The sequence below is a fragment of the Ictidomys tridecemlineatus genome, chromosome 9 (assembly GCF_052094955.1).
Source record: "Ictidomys tridecemlineatus isolate mIctTri1 chromosome 9, mIctTri1.hap1, whole genome shotgun sequence".
Taxonomy (NCBI): Eukaryota; Metazoa; Chordata; class Mammalia; order Rodentia; family Sciuridae; genus Ictidomys; species Ictidomys tridecemlineatus.
Window position 1 is genome coordinate 79,920,337 of NC_135485.1, and position 27,122 is coordinate 79,947,458.

Consider the following 27,122-nt stretch of genomic DNA (forward strand, 5'->3'; position numbering starts at 1 on the left):
GGCCCCTGGTGTCCTCAGGGGGCCTTCGGGACATAGAGTGGCAGGGTGGGGCCCGGAACCACTAGACCTAGTCCCCAAAACACTGTCACACTAGTCCCCAACACCCGCGTCACACGACCCTTCTGCAGGAAGAGGATGACAAATAGCCTGCCCAGCGTCGGGCTGAGCCCGTGAAGGCCACGAGATCGTGGGCAGGCGGCCCCACGGAGGACCACAGAGCCGCACAGAGGCACCAAGAGAGCCACGGGAGGCCTGTGCATGTCCACCTGGATCACACGTGGCAGGAAGCAGGCAGGAGGTGAGATGGGCACCAGGAGACGGCCCAGCACTGGGCATTCCAGACTGACCAGGCCCTAGTGCAGGCCTAGCGCTGCCCTGTGTGAGAGAAGCCTCAGGCCAGAAGCCATGTCATGGTTTGGATCTTCAGTGTCCCTAAAGGCCATGTGTCAGAGGTTTGTCCCCAGCTGAAGGTGGCATTGGGGGGTGATGTGCCGCAGTCCGGCTGCAGCAAAATAACCGGGGGGTGACGAGCCACTTGTGAAGGTTGATGCAGCAGGAGTGGGAGCCGTTTATTGTAGGACAGGAGGGGTCTATATACACTCCACACAGCTTATCTTAATTAACATAAACTAGATACAGCAGTCAGCCAATCAGGAATCTCCACACTTAATGGCTCGCTGGCGCCACTTCACAAACCACTCCCCCTGGCATTTGCCAGGCGCCATCCTGACTTGTTTACAGACTCTAACGGTGATGGACCTTCAGGAGGGGACCCAGTGGAGAACGTGAGCTCGCTGCCCTGAAGCAGGAATCGGGACCCGGCCCCTTCCTCTTTTCTTCTTCCTGGTCACCGTGAGTTGAGCAGCCCTCCTCTGCCACATCCTCCCACCATGACGGTCTGTCCTGCCACAGGCCCACAGCCACGGCCCAGGGGGCTACAGACTGAAAACTCTCAAACCAAGAGCCCCAAGAAACCTTTTCTCTTTGTCAGTCGCTTATCTCAGGTACTGCGTGCCAGCAGCAGAAAGGCAGCAGGACCCTGGTTCCAGTGAGGTTGTCACTGTAACTGCCTGACGCTGAGGTTCGGAAGCCTTGGGGTCGGCTTGCAGGGGGGATGTGGAAGAGTTTGGAGAAGGAGGACCCCAGCTCCTTCCATTCTCTCTCTGCTTCCTGGCCATGAGGAGGTGAACATATGTCCACCACACGCCCCGCCATGGTGTGCTGTGCTGCCACGGCTCTGTTGATCTGGGGTTTGAGACGTTTCAGCCCGTGGCCACTGGACTCTCCAACTCTGAGCCTAAACCTTTCCTCCTCGTGTGCTGTTTATCTCAGGCCTTCTGTCACAGCGGTGGCAGCTGGCTGGCACACTGTGTGATGCACAGCCAGGGGGCTGGGTGCCGTGGAGGAGGGGGCCTCCATTATCAGGTGCCGGGGGACACAGGGAAGCCAGAGAGAAGCCGCAGGGAGAGAGTAGGCAGGAGCCCTGAGCCCTGGAGGGAGGCCGAGGGGTGGAGACAAGATGGGGACAGGAGACACAAATGACAAGGCTCAAGGGAGACATCGGCAGAGCAGTCTTGGGACCAGGCTGGGGGGAGGGGGAGGCGCCAGGTCCCAGGCTGCAGGGCAAGCTCAGGCTTGGCGGGCCCATGTTCAATGTCCTGCAGTTGGGACCTGAGAAACGAAGCTGTGTCCCCAGAGCCCCCCACGACCCCGCTCCCGCAGGGGTACAGACAGCAGACACTACCCACAGTCCCACGGGCTGGGTGCAGCCAGCGTGTTCGGTCAGGGGCAGGAGGGTCTACCTGTCCAAGGGGCCACTGTTTGGGGACAGTTGAGGGGAAGAGGGGATAAGGGATGTCCCGGAGGAGGGAGTGAAGCACGAGGCCTCCCGATGGAGGAGGAGCGCGGATGGCAACAGCTAAGCCAAGAACCAGGGAGACGGGCAACCACAGGGCAGGGGCCTCCGGGAGGGCTGGCCTCTGGGGCTGCCGTGGCTGCTGCCGACGTGGCCGTGGGTCCTTCTTCAGGCCAGGGCGCAGGCTCTCTGGACCCCCGCTGGGCCACTGGGTCGTATCCAGGCTCCCCTGACATGGTGCTGGGAAAGGTGGAGGGGCTGAAGAAGTGCCATCTGCCTCGAGAAATGGAGCAGTCCCCAAGGCCCTGGTCACCCAGATCCAGCATCAGAAACCAGAGCCCAAAGCGGCCAGGCAGCCTGCTCCCCGAGAGAGGCCCCCAGCCCGCCACACCTGCGAGTGGCGCAGGAAGCCATTAGCAGGCTGTTTTGATTGGCTCGTGTCTGGGGGCTCATTATTTTCACAGGGACAATTTCTAACCATTTTGCTTGTCACTCAGGCCCCTTGCTCCTCGCTGAGCTGCTTAGGCCATTATGAGTAAAAGATCACACGCGGTCGACGGCCTTCGCAGGTAAAAATGATTCCTGTGGCGCGTACTCGGCAAAGCACGGGCGCGGGCCAGGTTTCTGGGGAGTCACTCTGGGCTTCCTGGAGGGCGGGTGGGGGGGAACAGTGAGGCCCCCAGGGCGGGCTCCAGGAGAGAGGGTCTCAGAAAGCCCCCGTCCCTGAGCCAGGAACACGAGCCCCCTCCCCCTCCCCTGGGTGGCAGCAGGGGTTGGAAACGCTGAGGGGAGACTTGGAGGTACCAGGGCTGCCAAAGACAGGGGTGTGACAAGCTGGTGGCCCCTGCTCCCCCTGCCAATGGGGCCTCTGAGGTTAGGGCCAGGTGATCCTGAAGCCCAGTCAAGAGTGGGATCCTGGCAAGGGGTGCGGACAGCCTCCTGGACAGTGGGGGAGGAGACAGAGAGAGACTCCAGTCCAGTTCCAGAAGCTTCTAGCTGGGGGGTGTAGGAGCCCAGCTTCTGAGCCTGGTTTTCTCATCATGGACACAATTAGACTGGCCACGGAGGGCTGCTTAAGGTTGAGCCTGTAGGGCAGCCCTCCCTGGGCACTGGGGACTGCCTAGAGGGCAGCAGCCACGTGGCCGACATCTCCACGACTCCACGCTGGCCGACCACATGGCCGACATCTCCACGACTCCATGCTGGCCGACTTTCTGGGTCTGAGTTTGGGTCAGGTGCTAAGGTGAAAGCCCAGCACTTCTGGGACCGTCAGTTCCTTGGTACAGAGAAGGTCAGAGCTAAGGCCAGAGACAAGTGAAGCCCGGAGGGGCAGGGGACACGGGGGAGCCACAGAGCCCCTTGGGGTCCCAGGAGAGGACAGGATTCCTGAGGTGTAGGTCCCTGGTGTGTCTGAAGAAGGACAGCGAAGGCAGCAGGAGGGGCAGGGCAGCCATAGGCTAGGGTGGCCGGTGAGGCAGAGCAGGACAGATCTGTGCGAGGTGGTGGCAGACTCCCACGCGGGTGGGCACCTCTCCTCCGGAGCCCCTTCTCCTTCATCTCCCACATGCTCTTTTTACTGAGCGCCAGCCGTGGGCCACCTGGGCCAGCCCCACTAGCTCAGGGATCTCCCCCCAGCCTGGGCTCACCTGGCCTTCAGGGGTCAGTAAGGGAGTGACCACCTACAGGTGGCCTGTGGCCAGCTGGGCTCTCCACCCAGCGGTCTCCACCCGGCTCCTGCAGCCGATGTGCTGCCACGGCTTCCCTCACCTTCGACTTACCGCGAGGGGCTCCCCAGCTCCCCCATGAGGCCCCACCATGAAGGGCAGAGCTTGTCACAGGGCATGGCACCACGTGGGACAATGACTAACTTCAGCAGGGCCTGTCCTGCTGGAGAGCTGTCTTCCTAGGGTCACGGTCTCCTTCTTTGCACTTGGCGACCACTGGTGTGACAGTCCTGAATTTCCCATCCCAGCCTCAGCTCACTGGCCAAACCCCCAGAATCCCCAGGTGCCCCCTGGGACTCCACGTAGCAGGGCAGAGCACCCACACGGGGGCTGGCCGCTTCTCCTGGGCCAGGATGGAGAGCCCAGATGTGGCTGACGGGGATTCCGGCTCTCTGAGAACCCGAGCCTCTCTTCCTGTAAAGACCCCCCAACACTGGTCACCCGCCCGGCGGCTTCGCTCATCCCAGCTGGTCTTGCCGGGTGCCCGTGTCAGAAGCCACACGTTTGAGGCAAAGATTCCCCAGAACCTTCAGGGATAGGAGAGGCCAGGAGACCGGGCAGCAGGGGCAGAGGCCTGGGCAGGAAGTCATGGTGGAGAGGCCCAGGCTGAAGATCAATCAGGACAGGCCTGGAGAGGACGGCGTCAGCCCAGGGAGGAGGAGCCCCCAGGGCGCCCTCTACGCCCTCCCTGCCCACGCATGCCCCTGTGAGCCGGCAGCCCCTCTGCTGTAACGTCCAGAAGTGGCCACCAGGACTCTGGGGCCCCAACCAGGGCCCAGGCTCAGGTGCATGTCGGGTCCCTGCAGTGAACAGGGCAGAGGGGAGCACAGACCAAGAGGGCACCCCATGGCATGTGCAGGTCCTCAAACAGAGACCTCGTGGGGACCAGGGTCTGCAGTGGCAGAAACCAGAAGAAGAGTGGCCACAGAGGGGTGGGACAGCGCTCTCCTGGGAGAAGGACGGGCTGCTTTCGTTGCTCGGTGCTGGAGACCAGGGTGGATCGGCATGGGGATGCTGATGGGGTCCCCAGCCTGAGTCCTGGGCTCAGCTGTGCTGCCACCAGGTCCAGCCTAGTCAGCAGCCTGGGGCATCTGCCTCGGAGGGAACAGGCCGCCCTGGGAATGGCCCTCCTAGACCCATGGGGACGACGGCTGAGACAGTCAGTCATTCACCCTGTCACTAGAGGAAGACCCCAGAGCCAAGGGGAACTGAAAACACTAAATACGCAAAACATGTATTTACACACTAACACACGCAAATGTCTCTATTACACCTTCATCGTATCATGCTTAACATTAAACACGTTATGTGAATAAGAGAGAAAAATAATTAAAGTCATTTATCTTTGGACAGATAAGTTGGTTTCCGTAAAATGGCTAACCCGTTGGAATTTTATTTTTCCCCATAAAATTGCTGAGGCCTTCTTCAAAGTTATATTTTTGGGGGCAATAAATTTGAAATCGTTGACACCTTACAGCAGGTCCTCTCTGTTGGACCGTGACATTTGTAATTGAGACAGTGTGCTCTCTGCAGGTGCCGAGGTGCCTGGTGCGAGCGAGGCAGGTAAACTCTGCTCTGCTGAATACCTTCCGTCGCATTAGAATGTGCAAATATTTCACCCAAAGGTGTCCACAGGCAGGCGTCCTGCCTGCTGCCCATGGCCTTCAGAGGAGCGTGAGGGGGCCACAGGACTCCGTGAGCGATGGCCGCTAGCTACGGTCTATTTTGGAGTCGTTCCGTATGTTTCCTGTGAACGTTTCTCAGATCTTAGATCCCGCAGACTCGTAGATCTCACCGCATGCTGGTACAGTCTATAAATTTGTTTAATTAAAAATAGGGCTTTATTAAAAGATGCTTTCCATGCATCGGAATCCTCCAGGGCACAGTCCTGTCACTTGAGATTGCATTCCGCCTGCAAGGGGACCTGGCTGCCTCTGGCTGCCTCCACCTGCCTCCACCTGCCTCCACCTGCCTCCACCTGCCTCCCTGTTGGAGGCGGGGCTCACTGGCTTCCTGTTCCCCAGCCCTGGATTCAATAATGACCATTTTCTAGAAGCTTTGAAAGACGAAGCTGCTGGTCCTTGTTGCTCTAGTCATCGAGTCGGTTCAGTAATTGGATGCCACCAACCTTGAGGTTTGTTTGGAAGGGGGTTCGTGCCATGCTGGGCCCCTTGGTCTGGCACCCAGGGCCCTGGATTTAGCCCCGTGAGGCCTCCTGCAGGTTCTCAGAGGCTCCACACCAGCTTTGCTCCAAAGTGTTGCAACTCAGTGATCAGGATTTCAGCCACCTGGGCAGCCGGGACTCGCACTGTGGGACGGTCAGGTCGTCCTGACTGGGCAGGGCTTTCAGTGGTCATGCAGGTCACTTCCTGTGTGGCAATGTCACTTTCCCCCTGAGATGTCGGTTGAACACGCGCCACGTTGCCACCAAGTGAAGCAAAGGGCGCCATCCTCTGTGTGGGGACTTGCAGAGCTGTCACAGGAGAGAGTCCCGCCGTTTCCCTGTGCAGAATGGAAGGCTGAAGCTGCACTTTCCTGGGAGGGCTCGATTCCAGGTCAGCATGTGGCACCCACGAGGAGGCCCCATGATCTGGGGCTTGCTGAGGGGACAGGAGCCGCCGTGGGGCTCCAGCCTGCTTCCCCACTCGGGGCAGATCCATGTGGGTGCGGCTTCTCCTGGAGCCCCCCCCCCATGCTGGATGGGTCCTCGGGCTTCCTCAAGGCCAGTGTCCCCAAGCCAGCAGCACTCTGTCTGGGGGCCCACTGCAGCCTCATCAGCTGAGGGAAAGTTCAGCACCGGCTTCTGCATTATAAAATTTAAACATCATCAGGAGACAGTAGAATGACTCGCTGTGGCTTGACCTTGTGGCAGGAAGGCGCACTCCCGGCCTGTGGGGTGGCTGCTCAGCCCTGAACTTCACCTGTCAGTGAATCTTGGGGTAAGTGTCTGGAGACTGGGACATCTCAGGCTGAGAGCCATAGCTGAGTAGGAATGAGCTTAACATTTTTGGTTGAGATGATAATGGTTCAGATGTGCATTCAATTGGATATTAGACCCCTGCTGTCCGCCTCCACCTGCTACTTCGGAGTTCTCGAGGGGATTCCCGGAGAGTTCCCATTGGTTGGGGAAGTGTGGGAGGAGGGAATTCCGGAGGAGGGATTTCTGGATGGTGTGGTGTGTCCCGGGAGAAGGCCACATGCATGGCGTTTGTGGGAGTTTTGGAAATAAAGTTTGTTCCTCCTTGAGTGGCTCGTGATTTTGTGCCCAGCCACACTGCGGCATTTGGTGGCCCGTATGGGGAACGCCTGAATCTTGGGGTAAGTGAAATTGCTTGCCCCTGAGGGAGAGCAAGAGCTCCAAAGTAGCAGGCTGAGGTGGACAGCAGGGGTCTAATCTCCAATTGAATGCACATCTTAACATAACCATGATCATCTCAATGGCTTGCTGGAGTCACCTCTCAACCAAAAATGCCCTTCATCCTCAGCAGGCTCTCAGCAGGCGTGGCTCTGAAAGGGCCAGGGAGGGCTTCTCCAGACACGGCTGGAGGTCTCCCGCTGCAGGTTCCTCTAAAGCCACCCTCAGCACATGGCCCAAGGTTGGCACCTCAGGCATGCATGGGCAGGGCACTGCCAAAGCTGGGTCGAGGTGGAGGCCAGCAGGCCCGAGCTGCTCGCCCTCACCCAGGTGACCACAATGTCACTCAGTTCACATGTGAGGAACTGGCCTAAGAGCAAAACCCACCAGGGGCGGGCAGCAGGCGCTGACGGCACTGAGGGCCACCTGCTGAGGGCGGCTGCCGTCTTCCCTGAGGTCCTGGAGCAGAGGGCTGTCCTCAATGGGCCACAAACTGGGACAGCTGTCCCAGCCCCAGTGGAGGAGGAGCACCTGCTGTGGTGGAGCCAGGCTGGATGCTGTGACAGGGTGTCCCTCCACACTCGTGGGGCAGGGAGGCCAGAGCCTGCCTCTGTGTCTAATGCCAACCACAGAGGCCCGTCCTGGGAAAGCAGAGTGACCGTCTGTGAGAGCCGACTGCGCGGCAGAAGCCAGTGTCCTTCCAGTGGCACCTCGTGTCTCGTCCTCCGGGAGTCACCATCCTGGGAGTTTCAGGGGCTTGTCCACGGAGCAGACTCCTTCAGTGTGCGGCGCTTCCATTTTCAGCATGCTGTCCCCAAGGCCACCTCCATCCCAGCCAGCAGGTCAGGAGCCCCCTCCCACCTCGTGAGGTGGTGCTCCGCCAGGCCCGGGGTGGGGTCCTCACTCTGCCCATCTTGGGGCACCCACAGCCACCCCCAGAAAGGGCTGCAGGAAGTGAGGAGGAAGGAAGGTCCTGGAGGGTCCAGGGCAGCGCCCACCCGGCCTGCGTGCCCCCTCGGGCAGGGCTGCTGGGAAGCCGTCACCCGCTGCTCACCAGCCAGCCTGGTCCAGGAGCCAGAGCACCCATCAGCTGCTTGGCAGGAGCCTGGACTCCGGGCCAGGCCTCAAGGCTCGGCCAGCTGCAGGGCAGGGGCGTACTGTCCCACAAGCCTCACAGGAGAGGGCGCTGGGGAGCAGCCTGCGCAGGGTGTAGCCCTCAGGCCAAGGGGCTCGCTGGGCCAAGGCATGGAAGAGCACCTGTGTATGGCACTGGTGGAGCAGGGCCTGGCTTGGCCCCACGTGGTCTCCAGGTCCCACGAGCAGGAGGGAAGGAGGCCAGGGCCATCCATGGACTGTCCTGCAACAGCCAGGGTGCGAAGGGCAGCTAACTGGCCTGCTCATCAAGACCCACCAGGGAGGCCGTGCCACACCACACCCTGCCAGGCTGAGCAGGTGACGTCGCCTGCTCCCCTCCCGGGTTCCTGGAGCTGGGCAAATGGAAAGCTGGACATCTCGATGACTTGGTCAAGGCCACCGGCTACCAAGTTCAGGCGGTGCCTGCTGGTGGTGCTGTGGTATCCCAGGCCCGGGCTGAGGCAGAGACCAGGGCCTGGCACAGCTGACACGGCTGTTGCAGCCTTGGTCCCCGACACTGACCCGATCCTCCACGTATGTTTCTCTCCCGAGCCCTGCCTGCTGCTGATGGGAGGCAGGACACGAGGCGGGTCTGGGCTGGGACGCCCTCCAGGCTCTGCCCCCACAGGTGTGAGTGACGAGCACCCCGTCCAGTTTGGAGACCGAGCCGCTGCCCCAGGAGAAGAAGGCCACGTCCCCACCCCCACACGACTGGCCACCGAGGAGGGGCCAGTGTCACTTACCACTGAGGCCCGTCACTCACAGACTGGCACCGCGAGGGCAGCAGGGCAATCCGTCCAGACTCCCAGCAGGAGGGCTTGCCAGGGCATCCGCGGCGATCACTGTCCACGCTCTAATTCCAGCAGCTTCCGGCAGGAGACGTGGCGGCCCAGAGCCGACCTGCAGCTCCCTCCACTGCAGCTGCCAGGCCTCTAAGTGAGTCCGTAAACACGACCTTCTGGTGGGAGTCTACCTTCATTCACTGCTGTGCTTTTATTGAGCACCTACTAGGTGCCCCGCAGAGTGAACTGTGCAGGGAGTATCTTCTGGGTCTGCCCACGTGGTCCGGGAGGGAGCGGGAGACTCAGCCTGCTTCCTGTTCCCCTCACAGGACACTTGCAGGGCCAGCTGAGGAGGCAGGTCTCCTCTGGCTCCAGGATTCAGAGGCTCCAGTGCATATGGTCCCCTTTGCTTTGGGACAGTGGCAGCCTGGTTCATCATGGCAGGAGTGTGGTGGAGGCCTGTCCACCTCAGGGCCGCCTGGAGGAAAGAGAAAGGAAGAGCTGGGGTCTCAATGTCCCCTCCAAGGTCACCCCAATGACCTGACTTCTCCCAGCAGACCCCTGGCCTAAAGCTTCCACCACCTCCAACAGAGCCACAGGCTGGGGACTGAGTCACATGGGTTTCGGGGGACCTTCCGGACCCCAGGAGCTGCTGAGGGTCCCTAGCCTGGTCCTGAGAGCTGGTCAGGGAGGGCTCCCGAGGGGACAGCCCTGTGCTGCAGGGTCTGGGAGCGGAGCCCAGGGTCTGACCGTGAGAGCCAGGCTGCAGGAGCAGGGATGGGAGGCAGGCGGGCGGGCGAGGGTGCGGTGCCCAGCACGCGGCGCCAAGGTGGGCAGTGTTGGCTGAGCATGGGGTCCCTGCCTGTGGGTCAGGGGAGGACACAAGGCTTGCCCCCCAGAAGGCAGAGCCCGGTCGAGAGAAAGTGAAGGCGAGCAGCGGTCTGGCTGCTGGTGGGGACGGCCGTGGTGCCCACGGCCAGGGCTCTTGGAGGCTTCCAGGGGTGGGCAGGCAGGGGGCAGGCAGCGGGCAGGCAGGGCTTCCCGAGCTGTGCTCCAGGGGCGGCAGGAACCGCCTGATGCAGCATTTACACCACGGGCATCAGCAGAGTTTCCTCATCTCTGAATGGGAGCCATGTCCACCCAGGGAGGAGGCTGACCCCTGGCTAGCGCTGACGGAGGCACAGCACGGGACCCCAACCCTTGCACTGAGTGGCAGCCAGGAGGGGCCTTCCTGGTTTCCCCAGATGCAGAAGATCATCTGGAGTGGGCTGTCCAGGAGCAGGAGCAGGATGGCGAGGGGAGGTGACCGCTAATGCTGACCAGGGAAGCTTCAGAAGAACTTGGCCTCTGGAGGAGAGGCCTGGCTCAAGGAGGGTTCAAGTGGGAGTGCAGGGCGGAGGCACAGAAGGTAGCCATGCGGGTGGAATCCAGAGGAGGTCGCGCCAGCCAGGCCAGGGTGGGAGGGTCCGGCAGGCAGCTGGCAGGGTGAGCAGGCTGGAGGGGCCAGGCTGCCCAGGGCTGGGGACAGAGCGGGGCCTGGGGATGGTGACAGGACTGTTTTTGAAAGGGGCAGAGGAAGGGCCAGGCCAGAACCTCTGGCTCTCAAGGAGGGGCCCACACAGGGAAGGACAAGCCCAGGTCATGGAAGCAAGGGTGGACAGCTAAGGGCAGTCTGCGGGCTCCCCTTGGTTCATGGTGGTGACTGTGGGAGCTGAGAACCTGGGGTTGTCAGCAGAGAGCTTCTCTCCTCTCCAGACCAGCTGGCCATGGCTGCGACCCCCAACACGAAGGTCACAAGAAAGCCCGAGCCTTGGGACCATCCCTGATAACAGATCCCAAGCGCCCGCAAGGGCTGGAGTGCCAAGGGAACTGGCTGAACTTACCCACAGTCCTCTGCACATTTGCACAAGACAGGTTATCAGGAGGGCCAGTGCAAGGCATCTTCCTGACCCCATGAGGACCTTGTGTTGAGCAATGAAGAAATGACCAGGTTGCAAATTGGTAGGGCCCCGTTGAAACCCAGCAGAGTGATTACACCCAGATGCTGTGTGGCCTCAGGCTAGTGTGTCTGCTTCTCTGTGCCTTGAGGCCTCAACTTAATATTTACTAACTTGGAAACTGTGGGCAGAATTAAGTGGTCCCCGGAGGACAGTTCGGCCCTGGACGTGGGTCATCTCACAGCTTCCCATGAGCTGCTGCTTGTCTTTCTTACATCGGGGAAGGTCCCAGCAGAGCTGCCGCCCAATGACTCTAGTAAATAAACCAATTACTACGTCCAGGGACAGGCCAGGCGAGGGGGACCCGGGCACCATGTGTTTTCTTACATCGGGGAAGGTCCCAGCAGAGCTGCCGCCCAATGACTCTAGTAAATAAACTAATTACTACGTCCAGGGACAGGCCAGGCGAGGGGGACCCGGGCACCATGCTGCAGGTCTGGGAAACACATGTCCGTGGGCAGCCCTGGGCGTCCCTCTGGTGTGACCACCCTGCTCTCAGCCAGGAAGCCCAGCAAAGCCAGGGGCCTTCGTGACCCCAAGGTTCTGGTGAAGGACTTGACCACAAGGAAGGCACCGTGTAGGCCCTGGGCTCGCCCAGAGGGGCCCAGCCCTGGTCAGGGTTTCAGGGTGTTACTGGCCAGTGAATCCACCAGGTGGCCCCGGGGACTTACCTGCAGGACAAAGGGGGGCTGTAGCCTTGGTGGGAACGAGCCAGGCTGCCCGCTGCCCGCTGCCCGAGCACCGTCCATCTCCCCCTCGCCCACTGTCCATTCTGTGGACAGCTGCTCAGGCATCCCGATGCTGGGCCTGCAGTGACCTCTGAAGCACCTCAGCACTGCCCACGATGCCTAGCCACATCTTCAGGCTGGTCATCCCCCAGGGCCAGGGGGCGATCCCCAGGAAGGTGCCTGGGCATCAGCAAGGACCTGACGCCAGAGGACAGTTGCAAGTCCTGCCCTGGAGGAAATGGTGGCCCAGGGGGATGAGGAAGAAAGAAGAAAGAGGAAGAGCAGGGGGAGGGGGAGCAAGATGGGGCAGGGGGATGGAGAGCAGGGGGCAGGGGAGGGGGCAGGGGGCGGGGGAGGAAGGGGGAGGGAGGAGGAGGAGGGGGAGGAGGCGGGTGGGGGAGACCCAGCCAGGGCAGCAGGGAAGGCGAGACTTCTGGGCGGGGGGGGGGGTGTGGGCAGGAGACCCAGAGGACCAGGCCACTCTGGCCAAGGACGTGAGAGCAAGGAGGGAGAGCTCCCGAGAGGGACCTGGCCAGCTCAGGGGGACATGGCCAGCACAGGGCCCAGAGCGAGTGAGGGCAGGGACCCTGGGCCGTGTAGGACCCATGACAAGTGTGCAGGACAATGGAAGATTTGGGGACGAGGTGCACCGAGTGCAGGTCCATGAGGAGGGGATGAGGGCGGCAGAGAAGGGCCAGGCCAGGTCAGATTTTCACCAAGGAATGACATCACCACACTGTGCCTGGCTGTCGTCAGTTATCAAGTGACCGCTGTGTGCCAATGCTGTTCCAGGGCAGGGCTGTGACAATCCGCATGGTAGAGCACACAAGAGCTGAAAACTTTAGTAACTCCCTTTTATGGAAGGGAAATTGAGGCTCAGAAAGGTTAAGTAATTTGCCCAAGGACACACAGCTGCAATCTCAGGAGCAAGCAAGGTCTGGGCCCAGCAGTCTGGCAAAGCTTGTTTCAGCAGAGCCACTTTGTCTGGGACTTTCGACTGATCCTGCTGCCCTGTGCAGAGGGCGGGCATGAGGGGGGCAGAGTGGCCCCAGGATCTCAGAAGTGTGGACACCCACGGTCCCCCTCCTGCTGAGCCTCTGGCCTCAGGGTCTGGCCCCCACTTAATGACACATCCCTTCTCCAGGGCGTCCAGGGCCCATTAACCACTGGGCAGAACGCAGTCTCTTCCACGCGGAGTCTGCGAGCTCCATTTCAAAGGTGGCGCCTTGGTCCCAGGGAGCAGTGTGTCCCCCGGAGAAGCCCTCTTGAAACCCTAGGGGGCAGGGCCGCTGCTCACGAGGGCGCTGAAGGCAGGAATGACGGCAGTGACCGTGACCTTGGGGGACCTGGGGCCTGGTGCGGAGGAGCCTTCTCCTGCCTCTCACCTCCCACCGGGTGAGGCCTGGCCGGAGCTCTGCAGGGTCCCAGCAGCAGTGGCCCTGGGACCCAGGACGCCCAGGACCATCTTGGGGCTGGGCCGCGTGTCCATTCCACGCTGCTCTTCTTGGGAGGCGGTCACCCTGTCTGCCCCACTGCGGGAGCCCCTCCTTGGAGGGCAAGTGGTAAGTGTGGAAAGAGCCGTGAGCTCCCGCCACCAGGCCCAGCCCCAGGCTGCGTCCTCCTCCCGCTGCTGAAGGTCAGCTTCCACTTCTCGCTGGGTGCGTGGGAAGCTGCTGGGCAGGCTGGCCGGGAGGGGATCGCCAGATGCCCACCTCAGAGGACCGTCCTGGCCGAGCTGTGGGAAATAAGGGGGAACCCAGAGCAAGGAAAGGCCGGGAGGAACGGGTGGGATGGGCTGTGCTCTCCGTCCTCCTGTGTGCTCACCAGGGAGAGCCTCCGCGGAGGGACCCTCAATCCCCCGCCTCCGCCCCTTCCCGTCTGGGGCAGGCTCAGGGTGGCAGTGTCCCAGGGGCCCTGAGAGAATGACCTGGGGTTTCCCAGGAGTCTGGGTGCTGAACAAAGGGGAAAAGACGGGCCTGCAGGAAGCTCTGCGAATCCCTGACCGGGTGCCATGGCGGCGTGGGCAGCTGTCTGCTGGCCTCCTTGCCCTGGAGAAGCCCCTTCCTGAGCAGGCCTCAGCTGCCGGAGGGCCTGGCTTGGGCTCTGGTTAGCGAGGGGTGCACTGCAGCACACCGGGGTTCCTGAGCTTCAGAAAACCCTCACACGGAGTCTCTACATGGGAGGACAGCGTGACCTTTACCTGCAGCCGGGGGTCTCTACACGGTGCTGCCTCGGCTCAGGGCGCGGAGGGAATGCAGATGAGGGGACTGCGACCCGGCAGCCCCGCGCGCCCTGCAGCCCCGCACCCCTCCTTCCGAGTTCCTCCTTCTGCCAACCTTGGTTGCTCAGTGTCATTAACCTTTCCTCTGGTTGGGGGACCTACCACCCATGCCTGTCCCTCTTCGTAACTGCCGTCACTGCTGCTGTGAGGCACGGGGCCCTCCCAGGAGTCCGGGCACTCCACGCCCAGAGCGGCCACTTGCAGGCCCCTCCACACTTCCCGGGATTCTGTGCTTCTCTCTCCTTCCTTAAAAGTGGTGGCCTGGTGTCCCTGGGATGCCCAAGCACACGCAGGATCTTGTTTCCTGTGCAGCTTTTATTAGGTAAGGAATCTCGTGCTGCAGGCCGTCTGTCTCAGTGCCTCCACTCCACCTGATTACATGCGGGCCTGGGGTCCCCCGTGCAGTGCCTGCTCCTGAGCTTCTGTGGGCTGCTCCTTGGGGGTCTCCTGGCCCTCGGGGCCGCTGCTCCTCCATTCTGTGTTGGGGCCACCTCCCGAGCTGTGGCCTGTCTTCCCTCTCTGGAAGGGACTCTGACATCAATCTTACTGCGGCCGACATATCGGCTTTCCTCTTCTGTCAGTGCCCAGTGTGGTTAGTTCAGGACCTGTCCCCCGGGCAGGGCCTGCAGTCTGAGGGCGCTCCGCGGCTGCCAGCGGTGTGAGGCGGGGTCCCACTTCACACTCTCCTCCGGGGATCACTGTCTTTCCAGCTTTGCTGATTGGTCACCCTGTCCTCCCCTTGGTCCCCAGCACTGGGTCAGCTGTGACTGCGATGAGCTTCAGCCCTCAGTGTTCAGGTGTTGGCAGGTGAACCCCTGGTCACAACCTCCCCAGCATGGTGCGCTCCCAGTGCTGGGGACCCTCAGTCCCTCAGGGCCCCACCCCGTGGCCATACAGGGTTCAGAGGCCCCCACGGGGCAACCCTGGCCTCGTCCTGAGCAGCAGGGCATGGAGGCCGCCGCGGGGGCTGTAACTCCCACCCCACGGGGATGCGTCCTGCCCGAACTGGGTCAGAAGAGGAGGCGTCCAGATCCGACCCCACTGGCTGGGCCCTGCTGCGCCTCTGGCCACCCTCAGAGGTGCTCCAGGTGTCCCCAGGAGGGGCATTTGCATCCCTAACCAGTCCCCGAGACCTGCGCCTCAGCTCTGGGCGCCCACCGGGAAGCATGAGAACGGGGCGGATGTCCCCTCCACAGTCACTGCGAAGCCTTGGCACCAGCTCCACATCCTGCCCAGGACCTGCCCCCGAGGAGGACACAGGCCAGAGCCGTGGAGGCAAGAGGCTGTGCCTCCTGCCCGGGGCCTCTCAAGGGCAGAGTCTGGACAGCAGTGGCCGACTCTGGATCCCAGGATGGTGATATTCCTGCTTCACCGGGTGCCGGGGGGTTGGTGGCCCCATACAGTGGCTAGTTTGATGGGATCAGCTTGTGCTAACACCATCGCCGTCACCCTCACAAGTGCTCGCCCGCCTTTTGCAGCTGGCCCGGGACCCGAGGCCTGCCCGCTTCGCCCTAGCCCGTGCCCAGCCTGGGAGGCTCCGCTTGTTCCTTGTTCTTCTGTTTTTTATCCATGTTCTCAAATGACAGTTTTTATTGAAAATAACATTTCCAAATTGGAAAGAGGCAGTGCGGGGCTCTGGGCTCCTCTATGCTGCTTCCTTCAACCTTCTGCCATGTGTCATCCGGGTGGAAGGACGTGGAGAACACTCGGCCTCCCTTGTGCACGTAGCTGGGAGCAGCTGAGTGGCGTGGTGGCTTTGGGACGATGGCCGTGCCCCGCCTGGCTCTGCATCACAGGACCGCGTGGCCCTCCTCCAGGTCGGCCACAGTGGAGCGGTGCTGCTGGAATCCGGGCTCGTCTCCCGAGGCGTGGGGGTCTCCACACCTGCGTGATTCCCTGCAGCCTCATGGAGTCTGACCCACTCTCTGAGATTCCCCGTTAGACACGCCATTCAACACATGGAGCAGACTTTCCATCCACAGTTAGGTGTGGCCGGCACCAAAGCCAACCATGGAAATCACTGCCAAGAGAAGCTGTACCTACTAACCCCCGCTGTCCCCCAGCCACCTCCCCCGTCCCTGCCAACCCCCTGGGATCAGGTGGCCTCGACCATGTCATCACCTGCAGCTTCTGTCTGGTTTCGGTCGCTCAGTGAGTCTTCAAGTCTATCCACGCCGCAGCCTGGGTCGGATAACACTCCACCACAGGCAGGGACCACGTGCGGCCCACCCGGCCACCCACCTGTGGACACTCTGGTGGTGTCCACCTCCTGGCTCTGGTCAACAGGAGTGCAAGTCTCCTGTGGCTCTCACTTGGCTTCAGACCCCTGTAGCTGGAATCTCTGTGGTGCTGAGGCTTCGCTGCAGGAGAGCGTGGTGGACGGGTCAGGGCTCTGGACCACACTCATGCTCCCTGACTTCCATCTGTAAAGCCCTGGGCTGTGGACTGCACCTGGAGACAGGGTCCCTGAGGAGATGACCCAGGCTGAAGGAAGGGCAGGGCCCTCATGGGCAGGGCGTGGCCTCGTCACCAGAGGAGGACACACTGGGGTCCCCTGCAGAGGCCAGACCACCGAGGACCCCTGAGAAGAGACCATTTGGATGCCAAGGTCAGGGCTGCGGAGGAGCCCACCTGCCAGGCCTGCTCCTGGGCCCCCAGGTCTGGGAGAAGATAAGCAGCCGCTGGCCGAGCCGCCCCAGGGGATTGAGTTACAGTGGCCTCAGAGAGCCAAGGTGGCCCGTGTCCGTCTGTTCTGCATCTCCACGTGCCACGCCCGAGGCCCGGTGTTGTGGGGAAGAGAGGTTTACGCTGCTCCAGGTTCAGAGGCCAAACGTCCAAACAGCAGGGGGCCAGCTCCGGCGAGGGCCACCTTGACCCCATCCATCTGCAGTGGACAGTGTCATGGATGGAACTTGTGTGTGGGGACAGCACAGGGTGAGACAGGAAGCCAGAGAACGGGGGGCCCGCCAGAGCTCCTGACTCCTCCAAGCCGGCCTCCCCGGTGACCTCTCACCAGACTCTGCTTCTTGGGTTCCAGGGGCCACAGAGCCACCCCAGGACCAAGCTCCCAACACGGACCACCTCCAAAACACAGGGTCACTGCAGACCTACGGGCCATGGAGGGATGTTCTGAGAAGTCAAGGGAGGCAGCAGCCCCAGGCAGCATGTCCAGGGTGACCGGAGCCTCCCCCGGGGTCCGTCTCAGACGGGCCATCACCTGAGGCACTGTGTGGCTGAAGCTGCGTGACCCTGGCCTGCTCCAGCAGCGGTCAGACCTGGCGTCCAGGCACAGGATGCCAAGCACTGTCCCATCTGGGTGTGTCCCTGGGTGCTGCCTGTCAGCCATGGTGACAGGAGAGGGCCACAGTTCCTTGACGGGGGCCTTCCCCACCAAGGCCGGTCCCTCTCAGACTCGCCCAGCTGTGGACTGAGCACGTGCCGAGGCCTTTCCTGACAGCATGGCTGCCAGCTCCTTAGGAGACCTGGACCGTGCGTGAGGCATCGGAGTCACCTGGAGAGGATCTCAAGTCTGCAGAGACGTGGCGGGTTCTAGGCGGGGACTCGGGCTTCCCTGGGTCAGGCGACCCAGGGTGTCCTGGACCCTTCCCGGGGGCGACGAGGGGCAGCAGTGATTTCCTCCCGCTTCCCGGAGGGAATCGTGGCCCGTGAGGTGACCCTCTGAGATGGCAGCTGGTAAGCAGTGGGACAGGACGGGGGACTCGCTTCGTTCCCCACCCCCAACACGCAAGTGGCACCAACTCTCCCCGATGCTGTGAGCTGCTTTTGCTGGGGACAAACCCCTGTGCTGACCTCTCCTGTCCTTCAGCTGGGCTGCCCTGGGGGAGGGGAGGGGAGGCAGAGGGGAGTGTCCCAATCGCTCTCCTTGCTTCATGTCCCCTGAATAAGGGGACCCGCCACTCCTTCGGGAGCTGTGGCCTGAGTGAGTTTCTACAATCTGCTCAGACCTGGGGGCTCCCTGCCCTCTCCAGGGCCTCCTCAGGTGCCCCCAGGCCAGGTGCCACAGTCCCGCGGGATTCAGCATTGACCTCCTCCTTCAGTGAAGTTTCCCTGAAGATGAGGGTGGGGGGGGTGGGGGGGGACCTGGAATTCCTGCCCAATGCGGAAACTGCCAGGAGTGGGCGTGGAGCTCGGAGAGGCAGGCGGGGGACCACAGGGACCTCGGGGACAGCACAGCACTGAGGGGCATCTCCCCGTTCAGACTTTTGATCCCAACCCACGATGTCACAGGGCCCTGACCTTCCTGTCCTGCAGCTCAGGCTCTCGACACACCACTTCCCTCGCAGACCTGCCACCTCATGGTGATGGTCTCGTTGCTCCATCTCCTGCCTCCCCTCTGCATCCCAGGTAGGGCTTGGGAAGGTAAAGAAGGTAAAAGTGTGAGCCAGAGGTTCAGCCCCTCCTTCAGAGTTTGCCAGATGTCCCTCCAAGCCACTTCAGCTTACCACCGTTGGCCATAGCTGCTCCTGAAAAGCAGAGCCTTCCGTGGGTCCCATTTACCACGCGGTGTCCCTACCAGTCTTGTTGGCAAGGAGGAGGTGTCGCACTGCGGTGGCAGTGTGTGCCAGGAGGGGTGAATGAGCCCACGTCCAAGGTGAACCTGGGCCAGCTGAACCGAGCACCGGGGAGCCCCCACCCAGCAGCTGGCAGAGTGGCTGGCCCTGCCCTGGGCACACACTGCCATCAGGGTCCCGCTCTGTGACAGACTCAGGGAGCAGGGTGTGAGTGGGGTGGGAGGTGCTTGTCCCTGGGGTGTCCTCCACAGTGCACCTAAAGAGGCCATGACCCCAGCCAGGCCACAGCTGACCCCACCACAGTCTCTTTCCCGCCAAGAGACCTGGACAGCCCTCTTGCACATCAGCAGGCGGTCCCTCAGTTGGCAGACAGCCAGGCCCCGCCTAGCTCCACCCACCCCAACACACGGTTCCACTCTGACCCCTGGGATGGCTCTCAGTCCAGGAAAAGCGACTGTTGCTGGCCCTGTGGGCATGGCCACCCTCCGCTCCAGAGCCCGCTGTATTGGTGACAAACATTTGGAACATTAGACCCAGCGGGGATGTCACTGCAAAGCCCTCTGGCCTTGCGGAGGCTGAGCAAGACCACACAGGCACACCTCGCCCCGAAGACTGACTCAGGGACTGGGCCGAACCGCAGACCTCACCAGGCACTGGGAGATGTCTGTCCCGCATCAGGCTGCTCAGTAAGTGACACATCCCCCTCCTCCTCAGCATGTTCCTGAAGCCTCTTCCAGCCTGAGGATAGAGGCGCAGACAAGGCATCGTTAGAGGAAGTGGCTTTTCCACTCCATTATTCTCTAGATTGGCAGCAAACAGCCCGGATGCCACCAGTGCCCCTGCTTGGGAAGATGGGGTTTGAGAATTGCCGGCCCAGAAGGGGCTGTGGAGGGGCAGCTGCTTGCTGGTGCGTGGACAACAGTCCTCTCCACATGGTCTGGGCTCCAGTGGAAGGTGAGAAAATGATGATGGTGATGATAATGATGATGTGGGTAAGGATGATGGGGGTGGTGACGGAGGTGAGGATGTGGTGATGGTGGTGGTGATGGAAGTGAGGATGTGGTGGTAGTGATGGAGGTGAGGATGTGGTGGTAGTGATGGAAGTGAGAATGTGGTGGTGGTGACGGAGGTGAGGATGTGGTGGTAGTGATGGAGGTGAGGATGTGGTGGTAGTGATGGAGGTGATAGAGGTGAGGATGGTGGTGTTGGTGGAGGTGAGAGTAATGGGGGTGATAGTGGTGGTGATAGTGATGGTGGTGATAGTGATGGATAGTGGTAGTGATGAAAGTGGTGATGGAGGTGAGGATGGTGATGGTAACGGAGATGAGGGTGGTGAGGATAATTGATAGTGCTGGTGATGGAGGTGAAAGTGATAATGGAGGTGAGGGTGATGGTGGTGGTGATGGAGGTAAGGGTAGTGGTGATGGTGATAATGGAGCTGATGGAGGTGAGGATGTGGTGGTAGTGATGGACATGATAGAGGTGAGGATGGTAGTGTTGATGGAAGTGAGGGTAATGGGGATGTTGGTGGTGGTGATGGACACTGGTAGTGATGGAGGTGAGGACGATAATGGTGATGGGCATGAGGGTAATGGAGGTGATGGTGGTGGTGATGATGGTGATGATATTAATGATGGATGGTGGTAGTGATGGAGGTGGTGATGAAGGTGAGAATAGTGATGGTGATGGAGATTGGGGGGTGAGGATAATTGATAGTGGTGGTGATGGAGGTGAGAGTATTAATGGAGGTGAGGATGATGGTGGTGGTGATGGTGGTGATGGAGGTGATGGTGGTGGTGATGATGGAGGAGACAGGATAATGGTGGTGGAGATGAGGATGGTGATGGTCTTTTCCTGACTGGTCTCAGCTTCCTCCCTAGATAGAAGCACAGTGCTGGCCATCTCGGAGCTAGAGGTGGACCACTCACCCCACGCCCACTGCCCTGACCGTCTGTCTCTGCTCTCCTGCATGGCAGGCAGACACCTGGGCAGAGGTGAGCTCTGCTCTGGAATCCCCCAGCTTTGGGTTCTCAGGGTCTCTGTCGGGGCTGCAGGCAGAAGAAGGTCTCAGCTCAGCCCCTGAGGAGAACCTCCCTCCCACAGATCCCATGCTGAGCGGCTCCGGGAGAAGACAGAGATTCTGCTGCGAGTTGCTGGCGTTGGGGAGCATGAAGCCAGCACGGCTGTCCCCAGAGCTGCCTGTCCCACCTGGGGCAAGGTTTCCTTCCTCACCCACCAGCACTGGTTGGCCAAGTGACTTGCTTTGGCCACCGAGATGTGCAGCAGTGGCACACCCCTCCCAGCAGGGCCATCTCCTGACGCCTGTCCTTGGCTGTGTGAGTGACCCAGTGTTCAGCGAGGAAGCTCCTCCAGGTCTGGCTCAGACGAAGACACCAAGGGCAAGGCCAATGGGCTGTCGATGGCTGTTTCCATGCCCACGCCACGGGCCTGGCTGAGCGACGCCGCCCAGCTCTAGGCGTGTTTGTTGATACAACATAATCCAGTCCTTGCTGAACTGTGTGGTTCATGAGCTGATCCAGGAGAGATCGATAGTGTAGACTCTGGGCACACTCTGCCTTTTCTGCCTGCAGCCGAGGGTCTCCGGACCCTGTGGGCCTCCCTCACCCTCTGCTGAGAGCCAGCCACGGCCCCTTGGCCTCCTCTCCGCCCTCCTCTGACAGGTCACGCCTGTTCCCAGGGGTCCTCTTAGGGGTCTTTCCTCCAGGCCCTCATCTGGGTCAGTGCCAGAGTGCCTATGCCCCCCTCCACTCCCAGTGGACGTCACAGTGGAGTGAAGGCCATGGATGCTCACCGCCACTTATAGCCTAATAATCTGCCCAGAGCCCAACCGAGAACGGTGTGCAGTCCACCTCCCTGCTGTCCCCAGCTCCAGGGGGCCCTTCCCCCCTCGGCCTTCCTGCCTGGTCACATATCCTAGTCCCTCTTGGAGCCTTCTACCACTGCTGTTGTCCCCTGCTGCTGTCCACGGCCAAGACCCCGCCCCCCTGCTGTAGCACAGGAAAGTTGAAGTCCTGGAAGACTGTGAAGTGGACAGACCCGTAACTCCAGCAGGAGCCCTAGATCTGGGTCCTTGTCACAGGTATGAGAAAGTCCCTGTGGCCCCTCCTTGGGATTCCTCAGCCTCCAACTAGGCTTCCCTGTCTTCCTCTGCCCGGCCTCTGCTGGGATGTCCCCTCTCCCTCCAGCTTCCTGCCCAGCACCTCTCCAGCAGGCCACCTGGGGCCAGAGAACCACTTTCAAATTGTGCCCCCAACTTCGCCAGGCGGATGGGTCCTCCTCCTCTTCGCCCCTCAACCCAGACCTGGGAAAGCCTGGAAAGGAGAACCTACCTGCGGCCAGGGCCAGACGGAGTCCTCGGGCAGCCCTCCTACCTGCTGCGTGGGAGTCCACTGCCACCGAGAGCCAGCAGCGGCCCCTGGGCCTCCCTCTCCCCCAGGTGGACTCCGGCAGGTCGCAGGGCCTGGAGTGGGCCCCTCGGGTGGCCCTGGGCTGTGGGGTGGTTGTCCTGGTCGGTTGCTTTCTGCAGGGGCTCTCTCAGCTCCTGGCTCTCACCTGTGACCCAGCCAAGGGCAGGCCCCCAAGCCCCCAGCAGCAGCCTCCCCGGGAGGGAAAGCAAGCAGGAGAGGCCGGGGAGACGTCAGCGCGGAGGCTGTAAAGAAACTCGTAATAATTTTAATCAGCAATTCCCTCCCATTTAAAACCCCAAACTCTGCTACTTAATCAAACATCATGCTTAAGCCACATTTACCTCCTTGAGAGAAAAATGAACAATGGCAGCTCAATTTGGCTTTGGATGGGTTTTAAAAATAGTCGAGTCTGTGAAGGCCATTAGGTAAATGGCCTCGGAGAGCCTCGGGGAGGGCCTCCCGCGGGGCCGGCCAGCTCCTTTGTCGAGAAAATAGGAAGGCCAGAGATGAGGCGACCGGCCCACCCTGCCACGGTGGACGGTGGGCCTGGCGTGATGTCTCCCAGGTGGGCACGGCCAGCCAGACGGGCCAGCGGAGCTGCAGGCTTCCCGGCATGCCGGGTCCTCTGAGCAGCTGGCCTTTGTGCCCGCGGAAGCGGGTGGGTGTGATCAAGGGTGCATGCGTGCGTGTGAAGGCATGTGGTGTGCATGTGCGTCGAGAGGGAGCATGCGTGTGTGTGTGCATGGGGGACACATCTCCCCAGGTTGTGTTTTTCATTTCACAATATGTAAAACAAATGGCCATGTGGTCATCGAGTCGGTGGGCACTGCCTCGAGGACAGCTGGCCGAGAGCCGCCTCGGGAAGGTCCAGCCAGTCCTCCCCACCTGCCCAGCAGTGGAGGAGCCGCCAGCCACGGTGCGGTCCCTCCATCCCGTGGTGACTCCTGCTGCCACTTGTCCCTGTTGTTGGTCCCAGAAAAACACTTCATCTGTTATCTCCTTATTCCGGGGACCCCCAGGACCTGGGCGTGGAATTCAAGGGGCCTGTTTAAGCTTGTTTGGGGGATAACAGCATCTTTATTTTTGCTAACCTCAGAGAACTCAATCATGTCCTTCCCTAAGTGTGAGTGACAGATGACAGTGGCGGGACAGTACTCGTGACAGTCTGACCTCGAAACCACGGCCATCTCCACAAGATACTACAGGACCTGCAGCTATCTCCATTCATCTTGGCATCAAAACTGTGGTATTTTGGGATCTGACAATTGCTTATTTAATGCATTAATAAAGAGGAAAGCTCACTGCCCTCCGCAAGTGTGTGCCCTTAATCTTCCTGGGCCCTGCTGGGGATGGAACCCAGGGCCTCTCTCGCATGCTGTGCACACACACCACCCCTGAGCTGCACCCCGCCAGCTAGGCTGATCTTTTGATAATTCATTTTGATGTCAGTGTCTATGATCTTGTGTGTTGTAATCTGTGCACTTAAAATGTTCTGAAACAGGCTAGCAGCTTCCATGAGGCTGTGGACGGGGTCCCCAGCACAGACCCAGTCAAGCCTGCCCTCCCCCAGCCCAGCTGGCCCCAGACTGTCAAGCCCCGCTCTTCCAGGACCATATTCCAGCTGCAGAAAAGGCCTGTCAGTGCAGCACCCGGCTTCTGCCACCGCTAGGTGGCAGCAGTGCGGGCACTGAGCCTCTGCTGGTGCCCCTGGGTCCAGCTTGTTCTTGGCAGGACTTCCTTGTCTCCCTGGCTGCTTAATAGAATCCCTTCAGATGAGGGTTCTGGGGGAAGAAGACCCGGGAGATCTGGGCACACAAAGTGCTGACTCACCGCTGTCTGTCTGGGGTGACTGGCACACAGACCACAACAGTCACACTGTGTGGGAGGTCAACTCCTTCAGTCCTTGCAAAAATCCCTATGTCGAAGGAAATAGGAAACCATCTTACAGACGGGGAGACTGAGGGTCTGGGAGGTGAAGATAATGGACCCAGGACTCCAGTCAGTAAATGTGCACCTGGTCTACCCATGTCCAGGCTCCTCCCAGCATGCTTCAATGTCACCCGCCACTTCCTAGAAATCTTGGTAGGGCAGCAGGTGGGTCCCTCCTTCCTGCTGGATGCAGGCTGGAAGCCTCTGGGTGAGAGGCCTCCTGGGATATGGCAAGTCCCAGCCCAGCTGGCCTGGCTCTGCCTGCCCACTGGCTGCCCCTCCCAGGGAGGCCTCACCTGCAAAGCAGGCTGTGCTGACTGATCCCTCCAGGGTGCGGGAGCGCAGGGGGAGGCCCTAGCTAGACTCTCCTTGTGGTCCTGGTCTGGCTTCTCCTCTACTGCATGTTTCGGTGCTCAGCCTTGATTTCTGAGACTCCTGATTTTGTATTTCCCCCAGCAACATGGAGAGTTGGAAGTAGGCTCTGTCCAAACAGTTCGAGGAGCTGGCAGATCCGGCCTTCCATGGACGGTTATTTCTGACAGAAGGGACCCTCAGAAGCTGTCAGCCTCTACTCACACTCTTGCAGATACAGCTCCCTGGGGTAGACACCAAGGAAGCCCTGGGGTGGGGAAGGAACTGGTGGAGAGTCAAGGAGGCCCAGGTTCCCTGGAACTCTTGGTGGCTCCAGAGTTGGGGCCTGGCCAGGCAGCAGCTGCTGGAGAGCCAGGAGGGCTGCCCAGGGACTGTTGGATAATCGGGTCAGAAACACTAAAGCTCCAACCAGGAACTCAGCGAGTCGGAGGCACAGGCAGCCCTAGAACGAATCGCTAGCAGGACCCAACCCAGCCTCCTCAGCAGCCTTCTGCGCAGCGCTCGCTCGGTCAGCTCCCGCGGGAGGAAACTTTTCGCACAGCCCCCGCTCCCCGCTCCACGCGTCAGTCCTCCCTCGAGGACGCCCCCTCCCCAAATCAGCGCTCTGAGTCCACTGGGCGTACTCGTAACCGGGTCGGAACCTCTAACTGCTTCGCATGCCATCCGGTTACCTTGGCAACACCATCCGGCGGCGCCAGGCGGTCCAATCGGAGCCTGAGGCCTCTCTCGAGCCTTTCCAAGGTGGGGACCGGGACAAGGCCGGGGATGGGAACGGGGGAGACCCAGGCCCCCCGGCAGAGTCGCCCAGGCTGGGCACAGACCCCCACGGCGAGCAGCGCTACAGCGAGGCGTGGTGGTGAACTAGAGCCGGGGCCGGCCAGGGGCTCGGGCTCCCGTTCGAGGGGCGGGGAAGGCGGGTGACGTGAGCCCGGCCGGGCGGGCGGAGTTGGGACCCGCTCGAGGAGGCGGGGGCGAGCGCGCGGAGAGGCAGACGCGCGAGGGAGGCGGCCGAGCGGCGCTGGCGGCTCTGCGGAGGGCGCGGTGGGCGCGGGCGGCGGGGCCCCGGGATCCCCGCGCGCCTCCTCCGCGCGCGCCGCCGCCGCCGCGCGTCCCCACGCCCCGCGCTCCACGGCGCCCTCGCTCCGCGCGCCTCCCTTGCCCGCCTCTTGCCAGCCTCCGGGCCGCGGCCGTCTGCAGAGCGAGCGCTCAGACGGAGCTCCCGGGCAACTTGAGCAGCGCCGGTCGGCGGCGGAGCCCTGGACCGAGCCCCCTGACCCTGAGGCGAGTGAGCGGAGTCTCGTCCGCCGGAGTGACAGTCGTCCAAATCAGCGGTCAACGCCGACTCTTCCGCGCCGGGCTCCGGCTGGAGGCAAAGCCGCGCACCGCGAGACTCGTACCGCTCGCGGTGGGGCCGCCGGCCTCTTCCCCGCCGCCCAGGAGGGCGAAGCCGCGCCTTTTCAGACTCTCGCTTCGCAGCTACAGCACCGGAACGCGCCCAGCATCGCCGCCACCTTCGCTGTGTCGCCCCTGGAGGGGGCCACAGCCCCCGCGCCCGGCCAGAGGATGTGCGTCCCCGCGGGCCGGCCCGCTTGAGCCATGCGCCCCAATGGCGGCGGCGCGCCGGCCGGCATGGAGCCCCGCGCGGCCGCGCTCTGACTCGCTGTGCGCCCCGCGGCCGGCGGGCTGCGGGCGGCGGCGGACTGAGAGCCGGAGACCGGCCCCACGGGACCGCGACTGAAGCGAGCGGGCGCGGGCGCCGCGCAGATGGCCAGTGCGAGCAAGGTCTGAGGCTCTGCTCCCCGAAACGTGACCATGTGGATTCAACACCTTTTAGGACTCAGGTGAGCGACCTGGCTGACAACACGGTGCGTGTGGGTGCGTGGGTGATGGGCTGGGCTGAAGCGGCGCTTTCCTCAATGTTGCAAATAAAGAGACCCCCCCCCGCGCGCGCTTCCCGAAAGCGGCCAGCTGGGCGCACCGGGGCGGTAGGGCGGCCGCTTGGAGACCAGAGCCCCGCGGCCCCGCAGGGAGCGGCCGGTTTTCCTAGGTCCCTTGTGTCCCGGGGTCGGGGCAGCGGCGTTCGCCCCAACAACCTGGGCAGCGGAGCTGGCCGGGCGCGCCCGCAGTTGCAGGCGCCAGCAGCGCAGTGTCCTGGCCGGCCGCCCCAGCGCGCCTCCTCTCCGGAGCCCAGGGCGAGGCATGGGCTGCTGGGCGCGGCGGCGGGCGCAGAAATCTGGGCTTCTAGGGAAAGCCAGCGCTCCTGGCTCCCGGGGAGAGCGCTGCAGGTAGAGTCGGAGGAAAGCTGAACCAGCCACTCCACCCGCCCTTCTCTCTTCCTCTGGGCCCGGGACTGAACCGGAGCCTCCTAGGATCCCAGCTGACGACCCAGCTGTGTTTGGGTGAGCTCCAGGCGGACTGTCGCACACAGCTGGCGGGCAACTGAGACTGGAGAGCCCCGGGCTCTGGGGGAGCAACAGCAGGCAGCCTTCCGAACCACTCACATGCACACACTCCGCGTGGGTGAGCCAGGGTGCTGGTCTGTGTCCCCGACTCCAGGGCCCGCTCAAACAGGGTTCTAGCCCAGACACTGTGGCGGGAGCTTTCAGAAGGACCCTTCTCAGCAAACTTTGCCCACCCACCCGGGTACTCTGACTCCATCGGCCCCTGCTTTGGGGGCCCCAGGGCCAACCAGAACGCACTTGTCCCCTTTAGAGCTACCTTCTACTCCTCTCGCTCCAGCCAGGGTCTCCTGCAGAGCTGGTGCTTTGGGGTCCAGGATGGAGCCCAGAGCCAAGAGGACTTAAGGTGGAGGCGGAGAAAACCTGCTTGCGGTTCTCGAGTTTGTCCACTGGGATGCACTGCGCTCCCGCGATGGGGCTGAAGGGGGTCAGCAGTTGCTAGAACAGGCTGCCTCCGCCGCCCCCACCTGGCGTGAAGCTGGGGGGAGTGGGGCAAAGGGAGGGAGGACGAGTGCGCGTCCTGATTTTGAGAAATGGAAAGGGGAC

At 61.8% G+C, this 27,122-nt stretch overlaps 1 protein-coding gene, 1 long non-coding RNA gene and 1 pseudogene across 11 annotated transcripts in view; 1 reads left to right on the forward strand and 2 right to left on the reverse strand.

The window, feature by feature from the left end:
* Positions 1 to 4,892: 4,892 nt before the first annotated feature.
* LOC144366826 (uncharacterized) lies at positions 4,893 to 27,120 on the reverse strand. 2 transcript variants are annotated; one of them, XR_013425964.1, is made up of 2 exons: positions 26,836 to 27,120; positions 4,893 to 9,328 (listed from the first exon to the last, which is right to left on the reverse strand). It is a non-coding gene; the product is annotated as an uncharacterized LOC144366826 (long non-coding RNA). The 2 variants fall into 2 exon arrangements; XR_013425963.1 differs by lacking the exon at positions 26,836 to 27,120 and adding an exon at positions 11,519 to 11,822.
* Positions 12,032 to 25,178, reverse strand: LOC144366824 (uncharacterized). 8 transcript variants are annotated; one of them, XR_013425961.1, is made up of 9 exons: positions 24,042 to 25,178; positions 23,647 to 23,731; positions 20,317 to 22,058; positions 18,320 to 19,126; positions 18,114 to 18,227; positions 17,074 to 17,692; positions 16,870 to 16,963; positions 15,978 to 16,740; positions 12,032 to 15,876 (listed from the first exon to the last, which is right to left on the reverse strand). XR_013425961.1 is itself a non-coding variant. In XM_078021668.1 (8 exons), exon 1 carries the CDS (start codon positions 20,288 to 20,290, stop codon positions 18,773 to 18,775), a length of 1,518 nt encoding a protein of 505 aa, XP_077877794.1. In that variant the 5' UTR covers positions 20,291 to 20,310; the 3' UTR covers positions 12,032 to 15,876; positions 15,978 to 16,216; positions 16,308 to 16,437; positions 16,569 to 16,740; positions 16,870 to 16,963; positions 17,074 to 17,692; positions 18,114 to 18,227; positions 18,320 to 18,772. The 8 variants fall into 8 exon arrangements, 6 of the variants coding, with proteins under 6 accessions (XP_077877794.1, XP_077877793.1, XP_077877791.1 ...); XR_013425960.1 differs by lacking the exon at positions 24,042 to 25,178 and having other exon boundaries at positions 23,647 to 24,034; XM_078021668.1 differs by lacking the exons at positions 20,317 to 22,058; positions 23,647 to 23,731; positions 24,042 to 25,178 and having other exon boundaries at positions 15,978 to 16,216; positions 16,308 to 16,437; positions 16,569 to 16,740; positions 18,320 to 20,310.
* Positions 25,212 to 27,122, forward strand: part of LOC144366825 (adherens junction-associated protein 1-like) — a 43,335-nt pseudogene continuing 41,424 nt past the window's right edge. The window contains exon 1 of the transcript XR_013425962.1: positions 25,212 to 25,958. The product of XR_013425962.1 is annotated as an adherens junction-associated protein 1-like (transcript). The remainder of the gene's footprint in view (positions 25,959 to 27,122) is intronic.